The sequence below is a fragment of the Hyperoodon ampullatus genome, assembly GCF_949752795.1.
Source record: "Hyperoodon ampullatus genome assembly, chromosome: 14".
Taxonomy (NCBI): domain Eukaryota; kingdom Metazoa; phylum Chordata; class Mammalia; order Artiodactyla; family Ziphiidae; genus Hyperoodon; species Hyperoodon ampullatus.
Window position 1 is genome coordinate 32,616,246 of NC_136927.1, and position 16,864 is coordinate 32,633,109.

Sequence of the window (16,864 nt, forward strand, 5' to 3'; positions counted from 1 at the left end):
CTCTCTTTTTTTTCATTCTCACAATTTTCTAGAATCAGAGCCTTCCCATCCCTTTCCTCTCTGGTCCACCCTTGCCAAAAACTTCTGTGGTCTTGCCAACCAAGACTGGTCCTTAATATGCCAAAGAGTAGAGATAAAGGAATTTAGTAAAAACTACCTTCCAAAGTCAATATTGTGACTTAAAATTTTTACTATTTTCTTGCTGCACGGTCATTTTTTGAATGTCAGAAATGTGCATTTAGCTCCTTTAGAGGGAGTAAGGAAGTGCCTAAGAGCACAGATTCCAGAGTCAGACTGCCAGGTCCAAAGCATGGTTCTGCCACTTACAAGTGGTGTAACTTTGGGTAAATCACAAAACCTCTCTGTGCAAAATGGGGTTAGTAATAGTATCTCATAGGGACTCTTGGGATAGTACATTAGTTTGTATATGAAATAATAACACCTCTCTGTTTATTATGTATATAACTGTTTTTACCTTCTTTATCATTAATCAATATCATCACCATTTTTCTTTGTGTTCCTTCTTTAATAAATCCTAATTTCCTAGGCTTACCTAGGTATATGGATGCCATGGGCCATCTGAGGTAAAACTCATATACTCAGGAAGACGAAAGAGAAAAGCACACTAATAATTTGAAAAATACATTATCCTTAAGACTGCGGTCTAGTTGGTACAGTTGTTTTCCCATAGGGCTATGGGTTAACAATTCTGATATTGCTAGACATGTATAATTAAACATGGAATTAAACAACTAAGTAAATGGATGGTGGAGGATGGGAGCCAGGCTGCTCATTGTTGGGGTGGGAGGTTATAAATGAGCAAGAGGAGAAGGCTAGACTGATCCATGTGATAATGGATTCGAGTTGGAGATATCAGGATGAATTTATGTTAAGCTTAATATAGACACAGATGGTTACATATATAAATATTTATAGATATGTATATAAGTATGAGTCAGTATACACACATAGATTTCCTTACTCAGTCAACTGAGAGGCACTAGAAGCCATGAGCACACTTGGCACCCAGATTTTGGTTTCTAACACCATTCTCCAAGAAAGGGAACCAGGGTCCTTGGAGAAATGGATTCTAGGATGGGACAGGAAATAAACAAGATGAACCTGGAGCATCTTGCATTGCTAGAAAGTAAGAAAGTTCTCCAAAAAAAGGGCAGGGGGGAATGTAGAAGCCAACTGAAAGAGATTCCAATGGCCAAACCTGGGGAAATTTGAGTGAAAAAACAAAATAAAATAGTACTGGATTATAATCCAAAGTATAAAATACATGTGTCCACACTAATATATATCATATATATATATATATATATATATATATTTGAATAATTAAATGGTGAAGAAGAGACAAATCTGCTATGAAGAACAATTCCAGATAATTTATGTAGACACTGTACTCAGGGAGGTAGAGCATAACTTCCCGCTCCTCAAGTGTGGGTTAGGTATAGTGACTTCCTTCCAAAGAGTAGGGTATGGAAAGAGGGAAAAATAGAGGAACTTTATAGTGGAAGAGATTTGAGAAACACTGCCTCAGGCAGCAATATTGATACTTATGACATCAATAATGATGTCATCATAGAATGTGTCCTTGATATGTTATGATGAGAATGTTGCCTTATCTGTATGGTTTTCCTCCCCCAAACCCATAACTGCAATCTAGTCATGAGAAAAACATCAGACAAATTCCAGTTGAGGGACATTCTACAAAATACTTGACCAGTACTCCTCAAAACTGTCAAAGTCATCAAAATAAGGAAAAGTCTGAGAAATTCACAGCCAAGAGATACCTAAAGAAACATGATGACTAAATTTAATGTGCTACCTGGATGAGATTCTAGAACAGAAAAAGGACATTAGGCAAAAACTAAGGAAACCTGAATAAAGTATGGGTTTTAGTTAATAGTTATATGTCAGTCTTGGTTTATTAATTGTAACAAATGTACCCTATTGGGGAAACTGGGTTCGGGGTATATTGGAACTCTCTGTGCTATCTTTGCAGTATTTCTGTAAATCTAAAACTGTTTTACAATAAAAAAAATATTTAAAAGATATATTGTTCCTGTATCATTACTTCACAGGATTGATATGAGGATTTAAGGAGACAGCACATGAAAAGTTCATTACCAAGTGACTGGAGCATAATATATGCTCCACAGAACAGCACTCTTTGACCATCTTGTGCCTTTCTATGCAATTCTTCCTTGTGATATGCCTTGGAAAACTTACCATTGTTGCCTTTCCTCCAAGGTGAGCCAAACTGGTCTAGTTTCTAATAGTTGGTATCTGCCTCTTTTGCTCTAAGAAAACTAGAGCATCATCCCAGGGTTTGTAATTTAGCATTTTTGCCTTAATGACCCTATCTGGATTGCATTCATTAGTCTGTTTAGTAGCTAAGATATACCACATCATAACAGTACTTACATGGTGGTAACCTTGGTGTAAGTCTGCCAGATACTTCTATATAAAGTAAGTGTATTTTAACTTTCTTTGAAAATGATTGTCAAATATGTGAGGCCCATTTTCTGTCTTAGGAAGGAGAACATGGGGACGTTATCAACTTCTTGTTTGCTGACTGAGGGTCTTAACAGAATGCAGCATCCCAGAACAGCAAGTTCTTGTCAGTTATTTCTAAGGATCAGAAGGAATTGCAAAATTATAATGAGGCAGGGAAAGTTTTTTTGTGACCTTGGGTAGAAAGTACCTTTCTACAGAGGTGAGGTGGATAAGATATCTCTGGGGCTGAGGTGTATCTAGAAGAGAAACCATACTGCTGGGAGCAAGACATGGCCAGTCCTACTGGATTCCCTCTATGGTCATGGCTGTGCAAAAGAAATTATATACACACACACACACATATATATATAATTTATATGTAAAATATATATAGTAAATATATAAATTATGTATACACATAACTTCTTTTGCATAGTATATTTACTTAGTATATTATATACTATATTATTATATAATATATAAAATTGATAATATATAATTATATAAGTGTGTACATATACAAATACCTACTATATTACATAATACATAAAACATAGTTATATATAAAATGTATAATATATAATACATAAATTATATATATAATTTCTTTTGCATAGTATATATACTTAGTGTATGTATTATATACTATATTATATAATATATAAAATATATAATATACATTATATTATATATTTGTGTACATATGTATATAAATACATACACATGCATGGACATATATACATACTACATATATACATACATTCAAATAGTTATCTCCTATCTTTATGCTTCTTCTCTCAATTGACAAGGTCAGGATTTGCACATTATAACCTACTCTTCTCTCTTCACTCACCCTATTCTATTTTTCTTGCATGCCAACCTGAGCTTACCTCCCATCTACTCTTTTGTTTGTCCTCCTTAGCTGGATATTATGTGTGGAAAACTCACAGAAAAACTGGGTTGCCAGGCCTGGTCCATCCTCCTGCTCAGTAAAATGAAAATAACATTTAAGAAACCCAGTCGCCAATGTCTGTTTAATAATTCTTGATTGCTTCTTTTAGCCTGGATTTCAGTATTTCTGAATAATCAACGCCTGGAAGCTAGCAAAAAATGACTGTCTAAAACTGCCAGAAATTTGCTTCCTGTTGTTCTGAATGTGAAAGTAGGAATGTGACTCGGGGGCAGCCTCATTTTCCTTTGTGATGGATCACTTTGGTGGGCCATCTCAGTCCTACCCACTTGCATTAAGTAACTACTCGCTGCCCCTGAGTTAGCTCAGGACTTGGGAGAAATCATCCAAAAGCAAATGCTTTATAATGGAGTATTCTGTTTAAGAATATAAAAGGCTATCCCTAGTGGTAAGGAATATCTCTGTACTTTTTTTTTTTCTTTAATGAAGTGTTTAGCATTTCCCCTGGCAGGACTGGAAACAGAGTTTGAAAATAGTGGATGGAATCTGGGACTGAGGGAGCAAAGAGATGGGAGTAAGGGCTCGCACTGGATGATGGGCTTAGGTGGTGTCAGCTCTGTAACTAGTTAAGGGTCTATTTCCAGGAAAAAAAAAAAAAACTGCCATTAAGATATTAATTAACTTATGAATGTCCTTGGGCGTTCTCTATGCACTACTCAGTCAATTTGCTGTTTGAAATTTCTGCTGAAGCTCTGTAGAAAATCCAGGGCTAATGCCTGTTCCACCTTGGTGCACTCCGCAGGCCCCATGGGAAGCCTCCCTTCTGGTCAGTTCCAGCCTCCCAGAGGGATTCCGGACAACAATTGCACTAGTCAGAACTTACATTGCACGTGACAGTAAACCCAAAGCACACTAGCTTCTTCAGAAAGGGGCTCCCCTATCTCCTCTGCTTCTTTCCTTATTCTTTCACAATGAAGAAAGATTTTCTTCACATGGTAGGTTCAAACTCATTTGAATTCATGGCCTCCTGGCTCCTTGACTCCAAAGCTTCCCAATAGAAAAAATTCAGGGAAGGACTCTGATTGGCTCAGCCTAGATCACATGCTCACTTCTGGCCCAATCACTGTGAGGAGAAGGAGGTGTTGTGATTGGTCTGACTTGGATCACATGCTCACTGTGCGACCAGAAGGGTGAGTTACTGGCCTGATTTTCAACTGCCAGCTCTTACTTACATCTCTGAGTAAGAGTTTTTCTGGCTACCAGAGCTCACTCTGCCCATGAACATGGTAGGTTACAAGTGCTGAGGAATTACTGTCTCCCAGAGGCAGCCCTCAAACAACGACTGATGGGAGCTGGCACATAAATACTCAAGGGCTCACTTGCCCATGGGCTGACAGAATTCTGAGGCATGCACTCAAAGCCATTTACCAGAATGCCAGAGTGGGATTAAACTCCCGTCCTCCACAGTTGCCCCTTGCTGGGCATTGCACCCTTTATCTGCCTCTTTCTCTTTCCCATCTCACCCCCTCATCCCTTGTCTGCAGTATTGCCTTTCGTCACCTCCCAAATATGTTTGTACTTGAGTCCTTATCTCAGTGACTTCTGGGAAAACCCAAACTAAGAGAGTTACAGTGATTGGCAGCTCATCACATGAGTCAAATGGGGATGAAGCAGAGTGCCTGGAACTGGTACTTCTGAATACACAAAACAGTAGCTGTCCACTAAAAAAAAAAAAGTGTGTGTGTGCGTGTGTGTGTGTGTTTGTGTGGGTAAAAACCCCACAGAGCAGCAAACAATGAGAACTTACAGTAAATCACTTCCTATTACACCAACATTTGGGCACAAACATGTCTGGCCTGACATGCCCAGGGGAAGCAGACAGACCTCCCCAGCAGGTTGCTCTGGAGAGGAAAATGTCAGAGGATGTGGGGTCCAGGCTACAGGGAGAGCTGTAATTTACATGAGACAACATTTCCACCATGACTTCATTAATCTTAGGACTCTTCTGCCCCAGCTGAATCCCAGCCAAAAAGTTATCATGGCAGAGAGACATGCCCGCCTCCTCAGATGCTGGCCAGCGGCTGGGCGACTTGGCTTATGTTTGGCGATATTCCCATTAGACAGTTGGGCTTGTGGGATGGCCCATGCATGTGCAGTGATAAAAATACTCTCCTTATCTCTGTGTCTCAGCTGTGGTAACCTTGCTTCTTTCCGTTCGAGTGTATTGGTTTCTAAAGCCAAACTTATTCTATATATGTCATGGGTTGAGTTGCCTAGAAGCAGTGCTTGAGAGAGGGGTTCAGGTGTATGAGACCCTGAGGGAGTAAAACACACACACCTCTCTAGGGTGAGGGAAATAAAATAGGAAAGATAAAGGAGCCACACGGGGATGGGGCTCTCAGTTTCAGATAAAGTCTAGACCAGGGGTTGTCAAACTATGGCCCGTGGACCAAATTCAGCTGCCACCTATTTTGGTAAATAAAGTTGTTTTTTTTTTGCGGTATGCGGGCCTCTCACTGTTGTGGCCTCTCCCGTTGCGGAGCACAGGCTCTGGACAAGCAGGCTCAGCGGCCATGGCTCACGGGCCGAGCCGCTCCGCAGCATGTGGGATCTTCCCGGACCGGGGCGTGAACCCGTGTCCCCTGCATTGGCAGGTGGACTGTCAACCACTGCGCCACCAGGGAAGCCCCGGTAAATAAAGTTTTAAATAAAGTTTTGTTGGCACACAGCCACACTGACATAATGTCTATGTCAGCTTTCTTGCTACAAGGGCAGAGTCAAGTCGTCTCTGGACTGGATGGCCTGCAAAACCTAAGCTATTTACATTCTGGCCCTTTCCAGAAAACTTGCTGACCCCTGCTCTAAACTTGTCTCAACCCATGGGAGCTCTGGAGCCCCCCTTGTGCCATAAAGTTATCCCCACCTTGAGGCAAGGGCTGGTCTTGGTACCTTAGTGTCAGCTGGGCATTGGTTGTCCCCTACCCTGAGTGTTGAGGGTGAGGGACATTAAGCAGATTAAGCCCAGGATGGTGGCTCCCATCAGCCGAGAACAATTGTTTGGATGTTAGGGGCACCTGTGCGTTCTGAGCAACGGACACAGTGGCTGGGAAATGGGTGCACCTGCTGGTAAAGGGGATCTTTCAAGGCACTGCCAGCAACTACTGCCATGTTGATCTGGATCTTCAGAGGTGCTTCATGAAGATGGAGGGAACCCTTGCTTCCTGCCTGAAGCTGAGCCATAATTCTCTCACCTGGACTCTGTGACTCCCATTTCAGTCTTGCCTTCAGTCCGTCCATCCCATTGTTCTCAGGGTGAAGACAGAAGCCCTTAACAGCTCAAAGAATAATTCCTGAGAGAAAACTTCTTGAACCTTTTTCCCCATGGATTCCAGTCCCTCTAAGGAGCCAATATTCAGTTTGTGTGTTTTTACCTATTTTTTTCAGTCTTTGCAAACCACAGCACACAAAAATATGCACAGATTTTCTTTTCTTTAAACCAAATGCCCTGTTATGCGCATTACTTTGACATTTGCTTTTTTTCCTTTAACAATATAAGCCATAAGAAACTCTCCAGTCTGACATGTATAGTTAACTGATTTTTAACTCATTTTTTAAACAGCTGAATGATAGCCTATCATATGTATGCACATATTATGTACCTAATATAGATGTACAATAATTTAAGCATTCCTACATTGATAGGAGTTCAGGTTGTTTCTGTGTGGTTTTTATTTTTCACTTTACAAACCATGGTGCAAAGAACACCTCTGAACAAATATCCTCACATTCTGTTGCTTGTATTTCTGACGGCTCCATCCCTAGAAGTGGTATTATTTGGTCAACATACACATGCATTTTAAATTTCCATACACACTGCCAGATTCCTTTCTGCAGATACAGCAAATCATATGTCCACCATGAGTTTATGAGACTGTCCAGTTTCCAACATCTTTGCTAGATTGGTGTCCTTCAGTCCTTTTAATTTTTGCCAATCTCTTGGCAGGGGAGTGGCCTCCCGTTGTCCTGACTTGCATTTCCTTGATTGTTATTGAAGTTGGTCATCTTTTTATATGTATATTGCTTTGATAAAAGTAGCCCCTGCGGTGATAGGACCTTATGTTAACCTGGGGGGAGATGGAAGTGTTCTAGGGGAATCCTTTGCTCTTTACCCATGCATCCTCGGCTGCTCTCCAATGCAGAGTTGGTTGTTGCCGATATACCTGCCCATCCTCGGCTGCCCTCCCTCTCGTGTCCCCAAAGGGCGTGGAGTTTTGGTCTCAAGGGATGTGGCCATGGTGGGGGTGGGCAGAAGGTCCTGCCCCATTGGTGACCATCTCCGTCTGTTCTCTTCACTTCTAGACACCACCCAGATGAACAACGCGGTGCCCACCTCCCCTTTGCTGCAGCAGATGGGCCATCCACATTCCTACCCCAGCCTGGGCCAGATCTCCAACCCCTACGAACAGCAGCCGCCTGGCAAAGAGCTCAACAAGTACGCCTCCTTGAAGGCTGTCGGTAAGTGCTGTTTTGTTTCTTCTCTCTCTCTCCTGTACTTTTCTGTTACTACTGGATTTCCTTATCCCCTACTTTTTTTCTACTCATTTTTCTGTCTTTCTTATCTCATCTATCTATCTATCTTCTATCTGTGTATCTATCATCCATCATCTATCTATCCATCTACTATCTATGTATCATCTATCTATCTTTCAAATTTTCTCTCTATTTCTCTTTCTCTCTGTTTCTTTCTTTCTGTCTCATTCTCTCTCTGTCTCTTTCTCATGTATTCTGGGTATCTTTGCTTGGGACACAGTTTACTAAGGACCAGAGCCCCTCAGCTGCTTTCTCTCGGCCCCAGGTCAAGTCCTACCTTGCTGTGTGGGGCGGGGGGCGGGGAGGAGGAGAACGTGGATACTCATTGGGTCATACCGATACCTCAGCCCCTTCGCCATCAACTGTCTGCCCTAGCGAATCCTCAGGGAACCTGGACTTAAGATCCAGGACACTTGGTCTCCGAACCCCCTGCCCTTTAAGTGTGACACTCACCACCCACACAGTCCAGCCTTTCGGAGAAGTCAGTAAGCCTGCACATTCCTATCTCAGGGAACTTCTGTTTTTCCAGACGTAAACATTTCTGGTGTTGGGGGATGGTGGGGGGAGCCTGGAGCTCCTATTACCCGAGTTCTTATCAAGTGCCAGACATTGTATTGGCCCTTTTATAGACACTGTCTTATTTTCTCATAGTGCTCCAAAGAGGAAGGCATAAGTATTGCCCCAATTTTCAGATTAGGAAAACTGAGACTCAGGGAGGCTAATTTAACTTGCTCCAAATCAAGCAGCCTGTGGGCAACTTGAACTTGTGTTTTTATCGCTGCAGAGCCTATGCTCCTGCTGCTCCCTTCCCACAGCCCTGGGTGGGTTGGGGTTCAGTCCATTCCCCCGATTTGTACATGAGGGAGTCTGATGGTGACCCAGGCTCCTAAATAAATGACTCATGGCCCCGTTCTATAGGATGGAAGCAGCACCCACAGCAAAGTCAAGCTTTGGGGTGGGCAGAAGACTCCCAGACCCCATGCCTTCTTTTATAATCAGCTTCTCATCCTATTTCCTCTCCCCACTGCCAAGCTCCTCGTTGGAGATGGGACAGGAGACATGTGCTGATCAATTCCAGTATGAAATAGCCTAATTCTATCACAAACTCAGGACAGAAACCAAAGCACAGACATGATCACATGTCTAGGCTGCTGTCAGAACCACGGTCTACGGACATCAGATTCATAAAACAAGCATGTTGGTGCCCAACAGAGGGCGAGGCACATACTTGGAGCTTAGCGTTTGAACCAGAAGTCCATCTTTAGGAATTCATGTCCCTCAATCTCCCACGATTTCCAAATGGAACCATTTGAAGAGGGTTTGAGGGGTGCTTATAATTCTGAGGGCACAGGTTGTGCTGCCTAAATTCCAAGCCTCGTAAGACTTTACATAGTAATCTCCCACGTTTCCTGTTGAATTTCTCCACCCACCTCAACCCTCATCTACACCCATGACCACAGATTTCTTCTATTCCGTATTGTGTGTTTGCAGAGCACATACATCCTAAAAGTGTTCAGATAAACTCAGATATTACTAGGAACAGAAGGGAGCTGTTGCCTAGGAGAGAAAGAGTCAGGGCATCTGTGCCAATGTAACTGCAGGAGCCTTCATGCACTATTCAGTGGCCCACCTCCCTCTCTGAGCCTTGCATTTAGGTGATGAAGAGCATCTGCTGTTATACTTGATTCTTCTTTTGCATTAAAAAAAATCCACCCAGACGTCTTTTTCTTTTTGAACTGGTCCTATTACCCAAAACAACTCATTTCTGGGCTTCCCTGGTGGTGCAGTGGTTGAGAGTCCGCCTGCCGATGCAGGGGACTCGGGCTCGTGCCCCGGTCCGGGAGGATCCCACATGCCACAGAGCAGCTGGGCCCGTGAGCCATGGCCGCTGAGCCTGTGCGTCCGGAGCCTGTGCTCCGCAACAGGAGAGGCCACAACAGTGAGAGGCCTGCGTACCGCAAAAAAAAAAAAAAAAAACAACTCATTTCTTCAACTTAGGCCCAGTGTTTCCTTCCCCCTCAACACCCAATAGCTCTTTGGGTAAATCATAAATGGATCTTCCAACAGAATTCCTTGATTCTGTCCAGCATTGACTCAGGGCTTCTTGGTATAGCAAATGTTTGCAGTGCATTTGGAATTAAACTTGCAGTCCGAAAGTTTATTTGACACTCCTTGAGTAAGACTTTCTTCCACAAAGCTGGAACTCCTGAAATGTTTGTTGAATGAAGGAATGAGCTTGTCTTTGACAAGAATCAAAGAATAGCTTAGTTGGAAGGGAGCACCCCTATATCTTCTAAGAACTCTGAAGGGTCTCACTTGGGGTACCCTCCCCAATCCTGGCTATGGTTGATGTGCCCCTCTTCTTCTTGGTCCTTCTTTTCTGACTATTATGGGAGTTCACAAGCTTTATCTGAGTCACAGATGGTCTTGTAATGGTCTTGTGAGGTCCAGTGAGGGGCAGACTGAGCGAATGCATGACCTGATGGGTTACCCAGGAGTCCAGAGTCTGCCTGCCCAAATGAAATGCAAATCCCATAATAAACATTATTTCAAGGGTTCTCTAGTAAGGCATAATGTGACTGTGCTGTGAATGATGAAATGCGTTTCATTAACAAAATCATTACCACCCAGTAGAGAAGTTGTTTAAAAAATGGTTTGCTGTGGAAAGCTCTGCAGTCTCTGATAACCAGACTCATTTTCTAAAAATTTCAATTCAGTAAATAAGGGGAGACTTGGACAGCCTTTAGTGTTAACTGCCAAGTTCAAAAATACCTCTGGAAAATCAATGTTCTCTTGGAGGCTTTAATATTCAGAACATCAAGTGGGTTGGTCACCAAAACCCCCTGACCTCAGCTTCTTCATGTGAAAAATGAAGAACCTGAACTTTCTAGTTTCCAAGCTCCATTCTAATTTTAAAATTGGAAAATTAAACAGTTCTACTCATTCTAGTCATTAGAATACCCGTGGACCATTAAATATGTCTCCTTCATTCACTACCAACTCTGGGGAGAAAGGGGTGGGAATTATTGGTAGTTCCTGAGATAAATTCTTCCCAAACAAGACTTCCCATCTATTTAATTTACTTTGATTTGATTTAATTTTTATTTTATTTATTTAATTTTATTTTTGTTGTTTGCTTGTTGAAATCACACTCATTCATGTTTAAAGAGAGCTCTTTTCTTTCTATAATTCAGGGATTTGGGAAAGTAACATCTGGTCCTATATAGCATGTGACTACAGAACGGTCTCTGTTGCCAAGTTCATTGGCCAGTTATTGTAAAATATTGGCATACACTAGGGAGATGTAAGAGGCTAAACCTCACTGTACTCTGTACAAGAAGGAGTGATGAAGTTGAATGATTATTTGTTCAACGCTTTCATCCGTCCTGCAAACATTTAATCTGGTGTCCCTTGATTGTCGGTCCCACTGAGGCATGAACCAAGTCTGTCCCTTTCATCGATGTATCCCCAGCATGTAGCACCATGAAGGGATCCTTTCTTTTTTTTTGAACTAGTATTTTTATTCATTTCAAAAGTTCTTCCCTTTTTTCCTTTCTTTAACTTTTCCCATCCCCCACCTGCCATTTCAACCATGTAGAGCTATTTGGGAAAATTGGTCTCAGCAGAACACCAGAGAACACAAGCATCAAATATCGCCTTTGGACTATGTAATTTAAACAAAAATCTTGTTTTATCAATAACTCAAATATTATTTTAAGCATTTAGTCCATGTAATAGTAACAAAATAAATGCTTACTTCAGTGTTTTCAAAATCACTCCAGACCTCACCCTCGGCTATTCTTCTCCTTGGGGTTAATAAACTTGGGGGTCTGTATTTGGTGACCCACTGACATCTGCAGAGGTCTGACATGTTCTAAAACTGCATGATTCGTGGCTTTTTCCTCCTCTGCTGTCTTCCACAAAGGGTAAAGCCCATCTTATCTCTGCTGGCACAGGACAAATCAGTTATTGCTTCTGTGGCCTCTGATCACTCATGAAGGGATCTTAATAAGCCCTCCCAAAACATATTTGTAAAACCACTGAATAATACCACGTGACAGACACCACCCACATCATGTCAGGAGCATGAGATCATCAGCAAGATGGTGGCATATAGCACTGCCCCTGCAGTTGGTCAGGACTGAGTTTAAGATCTAGTTTATACGTTTATTGCAGAAATTACTCAACCTTCCAGGTCTCAGTTACCCCATGTGTACAATGGATATAATAAAAAATACAACTAATTGTCTATTGGGAAGATTTGATGATACAGTGCAGGGAAAGTGCTTACCCTGGTACATGGTCAGCCCTCAATCAATACTGCCCCATATGAAAGTCTCCAGACCAGAATTGTTTGTTGGTCATATTTTTCCTTGAATTTCCAAATACACTGGTACCTGGATTAACATGCAATTGGTAGATTTCACTTTGAAGGAAATAGAGAGTTGGGTCCATATCCTTCACTCTAGTTTGATGGGAAAGATGTGCCTGAAAGCTAACTCACTTTGGGACTCTGATAAAACAAACAAGCAAGCAGCAAATGACTTTTCTGAGTTGTGCTTAGGGCCAGCAAAGAGGCAGCCCAAACCTCTTCACTCTCCCCATCAGTAGCCTGGACAATGAAGGTCCATATGCCCAGAGCTATGACTCCTACAATCCATCAAAGGAAGATTCTGTTTCACTCAATTAACTCTCCTTACTAAGTCAGAAATGTGGGTTTAAACATTTTCTAAGTATTTTCTACCAAGAAAAGTCAAGAAGTGTGTGTTGTTCTAGACTGAGCCAAACTGTAACCTGAAAATTCAGTTAAGCACACAGATCCTCTGGCCTGAGCCACCTGTGGATAGGTGGTTACAATGCAAGGACCCACTTTATGGCTCCTCATAGGTCAATGTTTGCAAAGACAGTTGTGAAAGTATCCCTAAGGGTCACCTGATGATTCAGAGATGGGTGATTCCTGCCTCCGGAACTGGGAAAAGATCACTCTTTTATGTAATTCCTGATGGGCTTTGCAAATGGAAAATTGCCTGCACGTTGGCATTTAGCTCCTGTTGGCCCCGTGTCTAGTTTTTCCTCTAGGTGTCTTGAGAGTTTAAATCCTCAGCTGCTAAAGGTTCCTGACCACATGCCCTTTAGATGCTTTAGTGCAACTTATGCTGCCCAGTGAGAGAAAGAGACAGGAAGTAACAGCATTATTGATGAAAGGCTGTGCCTTTTTTTTTAATTCAAGAATTTAATAAGAAAATATTTTCTCTGTTGCTATTTGACAGTCTATGAACTGTTTTCCCAGTACCATGTTACATTTTCCAATAGCACTTTTTAAAACCACAGCAACAATGCACTTAGATGTGGCAGGAATTCTTTTTCACTCTTTCTGTAGGAATCATGTGTGAAAACCCTAAGTGATGCATAAGCCCCTCGAATGTGAATTAACCTCTGCTAGTTTTTCCTTTTGTCATTGTTATGGAGGAAAGTGAGCTAGTATCATTGACCCAAACAGTACACCTCTGAAGGAGGTATCAGTCCCAACGTCAGAAGATGGGGAAACTGAGGCTTGGTATAGTTAAGTAATTTTCCCAAAGTCACACCCAAAGAGCCAAGACTCATATTTGGTTTAGCCTGATTCAGGTCATCTTCTTCCCACAAAACGATGCTGTCTCTCACAGAGCAATTTCTGGCACCAGAGGTTATAACCAGGCCAAAAAAAAAAAAAAAAAGATTGAAAAGGCCCATTTTCCTCTTTGTGGGGGAGGACTTACTAAGGTATTAATTGTTTTCTTTGTTTGAAGGTAAAAGTTTTCTCATGATGCTGAGTATAATTGAGGTACAACATGTTTAAGGTACATTATAGTTGAGGTATAATATCATATGTATAGTATAATACTCAGATTGTAATTTTACAATAGTGTGACTGCTGAAAATGTACATACACTAGGGTCATCAACATCCCAGTAAGGATAAGAAATATTTTCCTCTCCCAGAAAGTTCCCTCATGGCCGCTTCCTCTCAATGCCGTAGGCCCATCCTCTTTACATAAGCATTTAATTTTTCACCCAAAAAATATTTATCTAATGTCCATTAGTGTCACCAAGCCCATAATGGGACCTTAGCTATATATTTGGTAGCTTGTGTGCCATCTTATTAAGTGCCCTTATTAGCTTTGGATTTATGAAACAAAACTTGTTACTGTCTTGCCCTGTCTTAGATAGTGGGGACAGAGGTGACCACAGCTTTTTTCTTGCCTTCAAGGCAGTCATGGATTTGATTTGGGAGCAAACGACTTCCTTGGGCTTAGTGACTCAGTGACTCGGTCAGGCGTGTGTCCACCCGCACAGGAAGATCTGGGGCCGCATCACTACTTCCAGATGTCAATAATCCTGGCTCAGAGGGAGAAGAAACATGAAGTCGTCCCAGGCGGGTCCCACTTAATTTTAAGTTCGTCACTCTTCACCTGTCATTCCAATTTCCCCTCTGTTGTTAGTGATGAGGGTGAAGAGCTCATATCCGCAGGAGGAATGTGGCAATTTGAACATCCTTTGGTACGCCTGGGAGGCCAACCAGAAATGTTTAAATGGGGCCGGATCTGTGCTCTGTAATCATCCAGATCACAGACTGTTCCCTACATCTCTTCCCAGCTGGCAGCCTGATAAATCTCTGGAAATTGTGCAGAAATGTTGAGGACTTGGTTTTTCCAGGTAGATTCCTAAGAAAGGAAACTGGAGCTAGTAGCGCACGCTGATTGGTCAGGCCGCCAGCCAGTGGGCAGAGGCTGCTGCTTAGGCACGTGCGCAGGTTTGCCTCGGTTTGAGTAAAACCCGATCTTACAGAGAAGGTCTATCGAGGACCGGGATAGGCTGTAGCCATAGTCATTCTCACCATCCTTTACAAAAGGGTCACTATGGGGTTCTCCTAATAATAAGAGATACCCCCAGGGCTCATCCAGTACATCTGAAATGGAATTCAATTTAGAGAAACTGATTTATAATCAAAGTCCCAGGCATTATGGGATTCTCAGATAACAAGTTTGATTCCTTTAGCATTGAGGGGAATTTCCTTACCTCAGGAAGAATGACCCTGTGGAGAACCTTGAGTTCATTCATTCATTCAACAATATTTTTCAAACACAGACTGTGTGCTAGGCACTGTGAAAGCGGGGTCTCCACTCCACCCAGCCTGCCACCCAGCATTTAAAGTTGCAGTCAGCAGAGCCTGCCCCGACCTTGAATTTGGAGCTAATGGTGCTCCCCCCACCTTTTTAGCAGGGGGATTGCAATAAAAGAGGATTAAAATTTATCTCTTGTCAACAGAGCGTTATTAGCCAAAGTGACCTCATGTAACTAAAACTTTGCTTTCTTTCTTAGAGGGTTGAAATTTACAGCCACCTAGGAATTCTCTCTCTCCCTGAAAACATCTAGACTTTCTTCAGGGGAACCTCTCTTGATCCTGTGTTGGGTATTATCTTGATCGTGCTTCAGGGCCTTGCAGAGAGAAGTGTTCACATAATCGTAATTGTGCATTTGGTCCCTCGCCCTGTTCCCTGGTCCCCTGAGACCTGCGCCCCTTGGAGGCTGCAGCTGGGGTGCCTGCAGAGCATCTGGGAGTTGAGGGCACAGCACACGTGGGAAGCCCGTGAACAGATCAGCATCTCTCCATTGTTGTTTTTTTAGGAAGTTCTGAGGGTGACTGGACAGTGGCGACACTTAAGTCACCGAAAGGTACCGTATGGCTTTTTCTAGCTCTTTTGTCCAGGTGTCGTTGGATTTGGCATTAATCCATGAAGGCACAGAGAATCCTGGTGTCTGTGTGCACACATGTGTCCGCGTTGGGTGGACCTGCAGGTCCGTCTGAGTTCCAGTGTGTAGGTGTTTGTGTGTGTGTGTGTGTGCGCGTGTGCACCTGGGGTGGCACGTCTGTGCTCCGGGCTGTTGTGAAAAGTGTGCCACTCCTCACTTCCCGATGTTCATTGCCTGAAGGAAAATGTCACTATCAGAAACTATCCCAGGTAAGACATCCAGGAGACGTTTTTTTCTCAGAAAACTGTGCAGGCAAATGGCAAAATATAAGGTAAATTAATGCAGGGGGAAAAACACAAATTGTAAGGGAGAGATAAACAGAGTCAGATTGTTGGCCCTGGGTCTTGGAAATGATTAGCCTTTTGGGGAACAGATGCTATTTTCAACTTTCCTGGCTACCATGGTGAGCATCAAAAGTTGGTCCCCTTGAGTCTGTGTGTTAACTAGCTGGGTGACTGGGCTAGGTGGTAGCTATAATTTATTAACCCCCTACTATGTGCCAGACAGAGGGCTGGGCCCTTGATGAAATTTTGTCCTTGGACTGTCCGATGACCCAGCCATGTATGTGTTGTCCTTCCCCTTCAGAGTCGAGGACATGGGCCTCTGAGCGAGGCTAGCTCTTGCTTGTCTAAAGTCATATAGCTGCTAAGTGATGAAGCTGAATTTGAACCCGTGTCTGCCTGACTCTAATGCTTAAGTTATTTCTCACTGGGATGTGATGGGAATGGCTATTTTCCAGAACAGACTGGAAACTCAGTTCTCTTCTTTCTTCACTCCTTATGCTTTGTTGGATTTGGTAGTTGGGAGGATGTAGCTGACCCAAGCAGGTGAAGGTCAAACCCTTTAGTGACCTTGAACTGGGAGAAGTTCGAACATATTGCAGGGCTGTAGGTAAGATACTGGTAGGGCCCTTTTGCCTTCTGAAAAGACAGTTCTGGTTTCTAAGTGGAGACTGGATCGGGGGAGGGTGGGCTGGAGTTGAGGTCACCTTCTGGAAGGCTCTTGCAGTCATCCAGGTGGGCAGTGCCCCGAACTGGGGTGGGTAGAGGATGAAGAGAAGAAA

The 16,864-nt window shown here is 42.7% G+C and overlaps 1 protein-coding gene across 2 annotated transcripts in view; it reads left to right on the forward strand.

Moving 5' to 3' along the window:
* SHISA9 (shisa family member 9) overlaps positions 1–16,864 on the forward strand; it is a gene marked incomplete at both ends in the record, with an annotated part of 297,762 nt that overhangs the window by 264,206 nt on the left and 16,692 nt on the right. The window contains 2 exons of one of the 2 annotated variants that reach the window (XM_079719897.1): positions 7,778–7,933; positions 15,676–15,723. In XM_079719897.1, coding sequence (XP_079576023.1) covers positions 7,778–7,933; positions 15,676–15,723 — 204 coding nt within the window. The remainder of the gene's footprint in view (positions 1–7,777; positions 7,934–15,675; positions 15,724–16,864) is intronic. The other variant, XM_079719898.1, reaches the window with a different exon arrangement.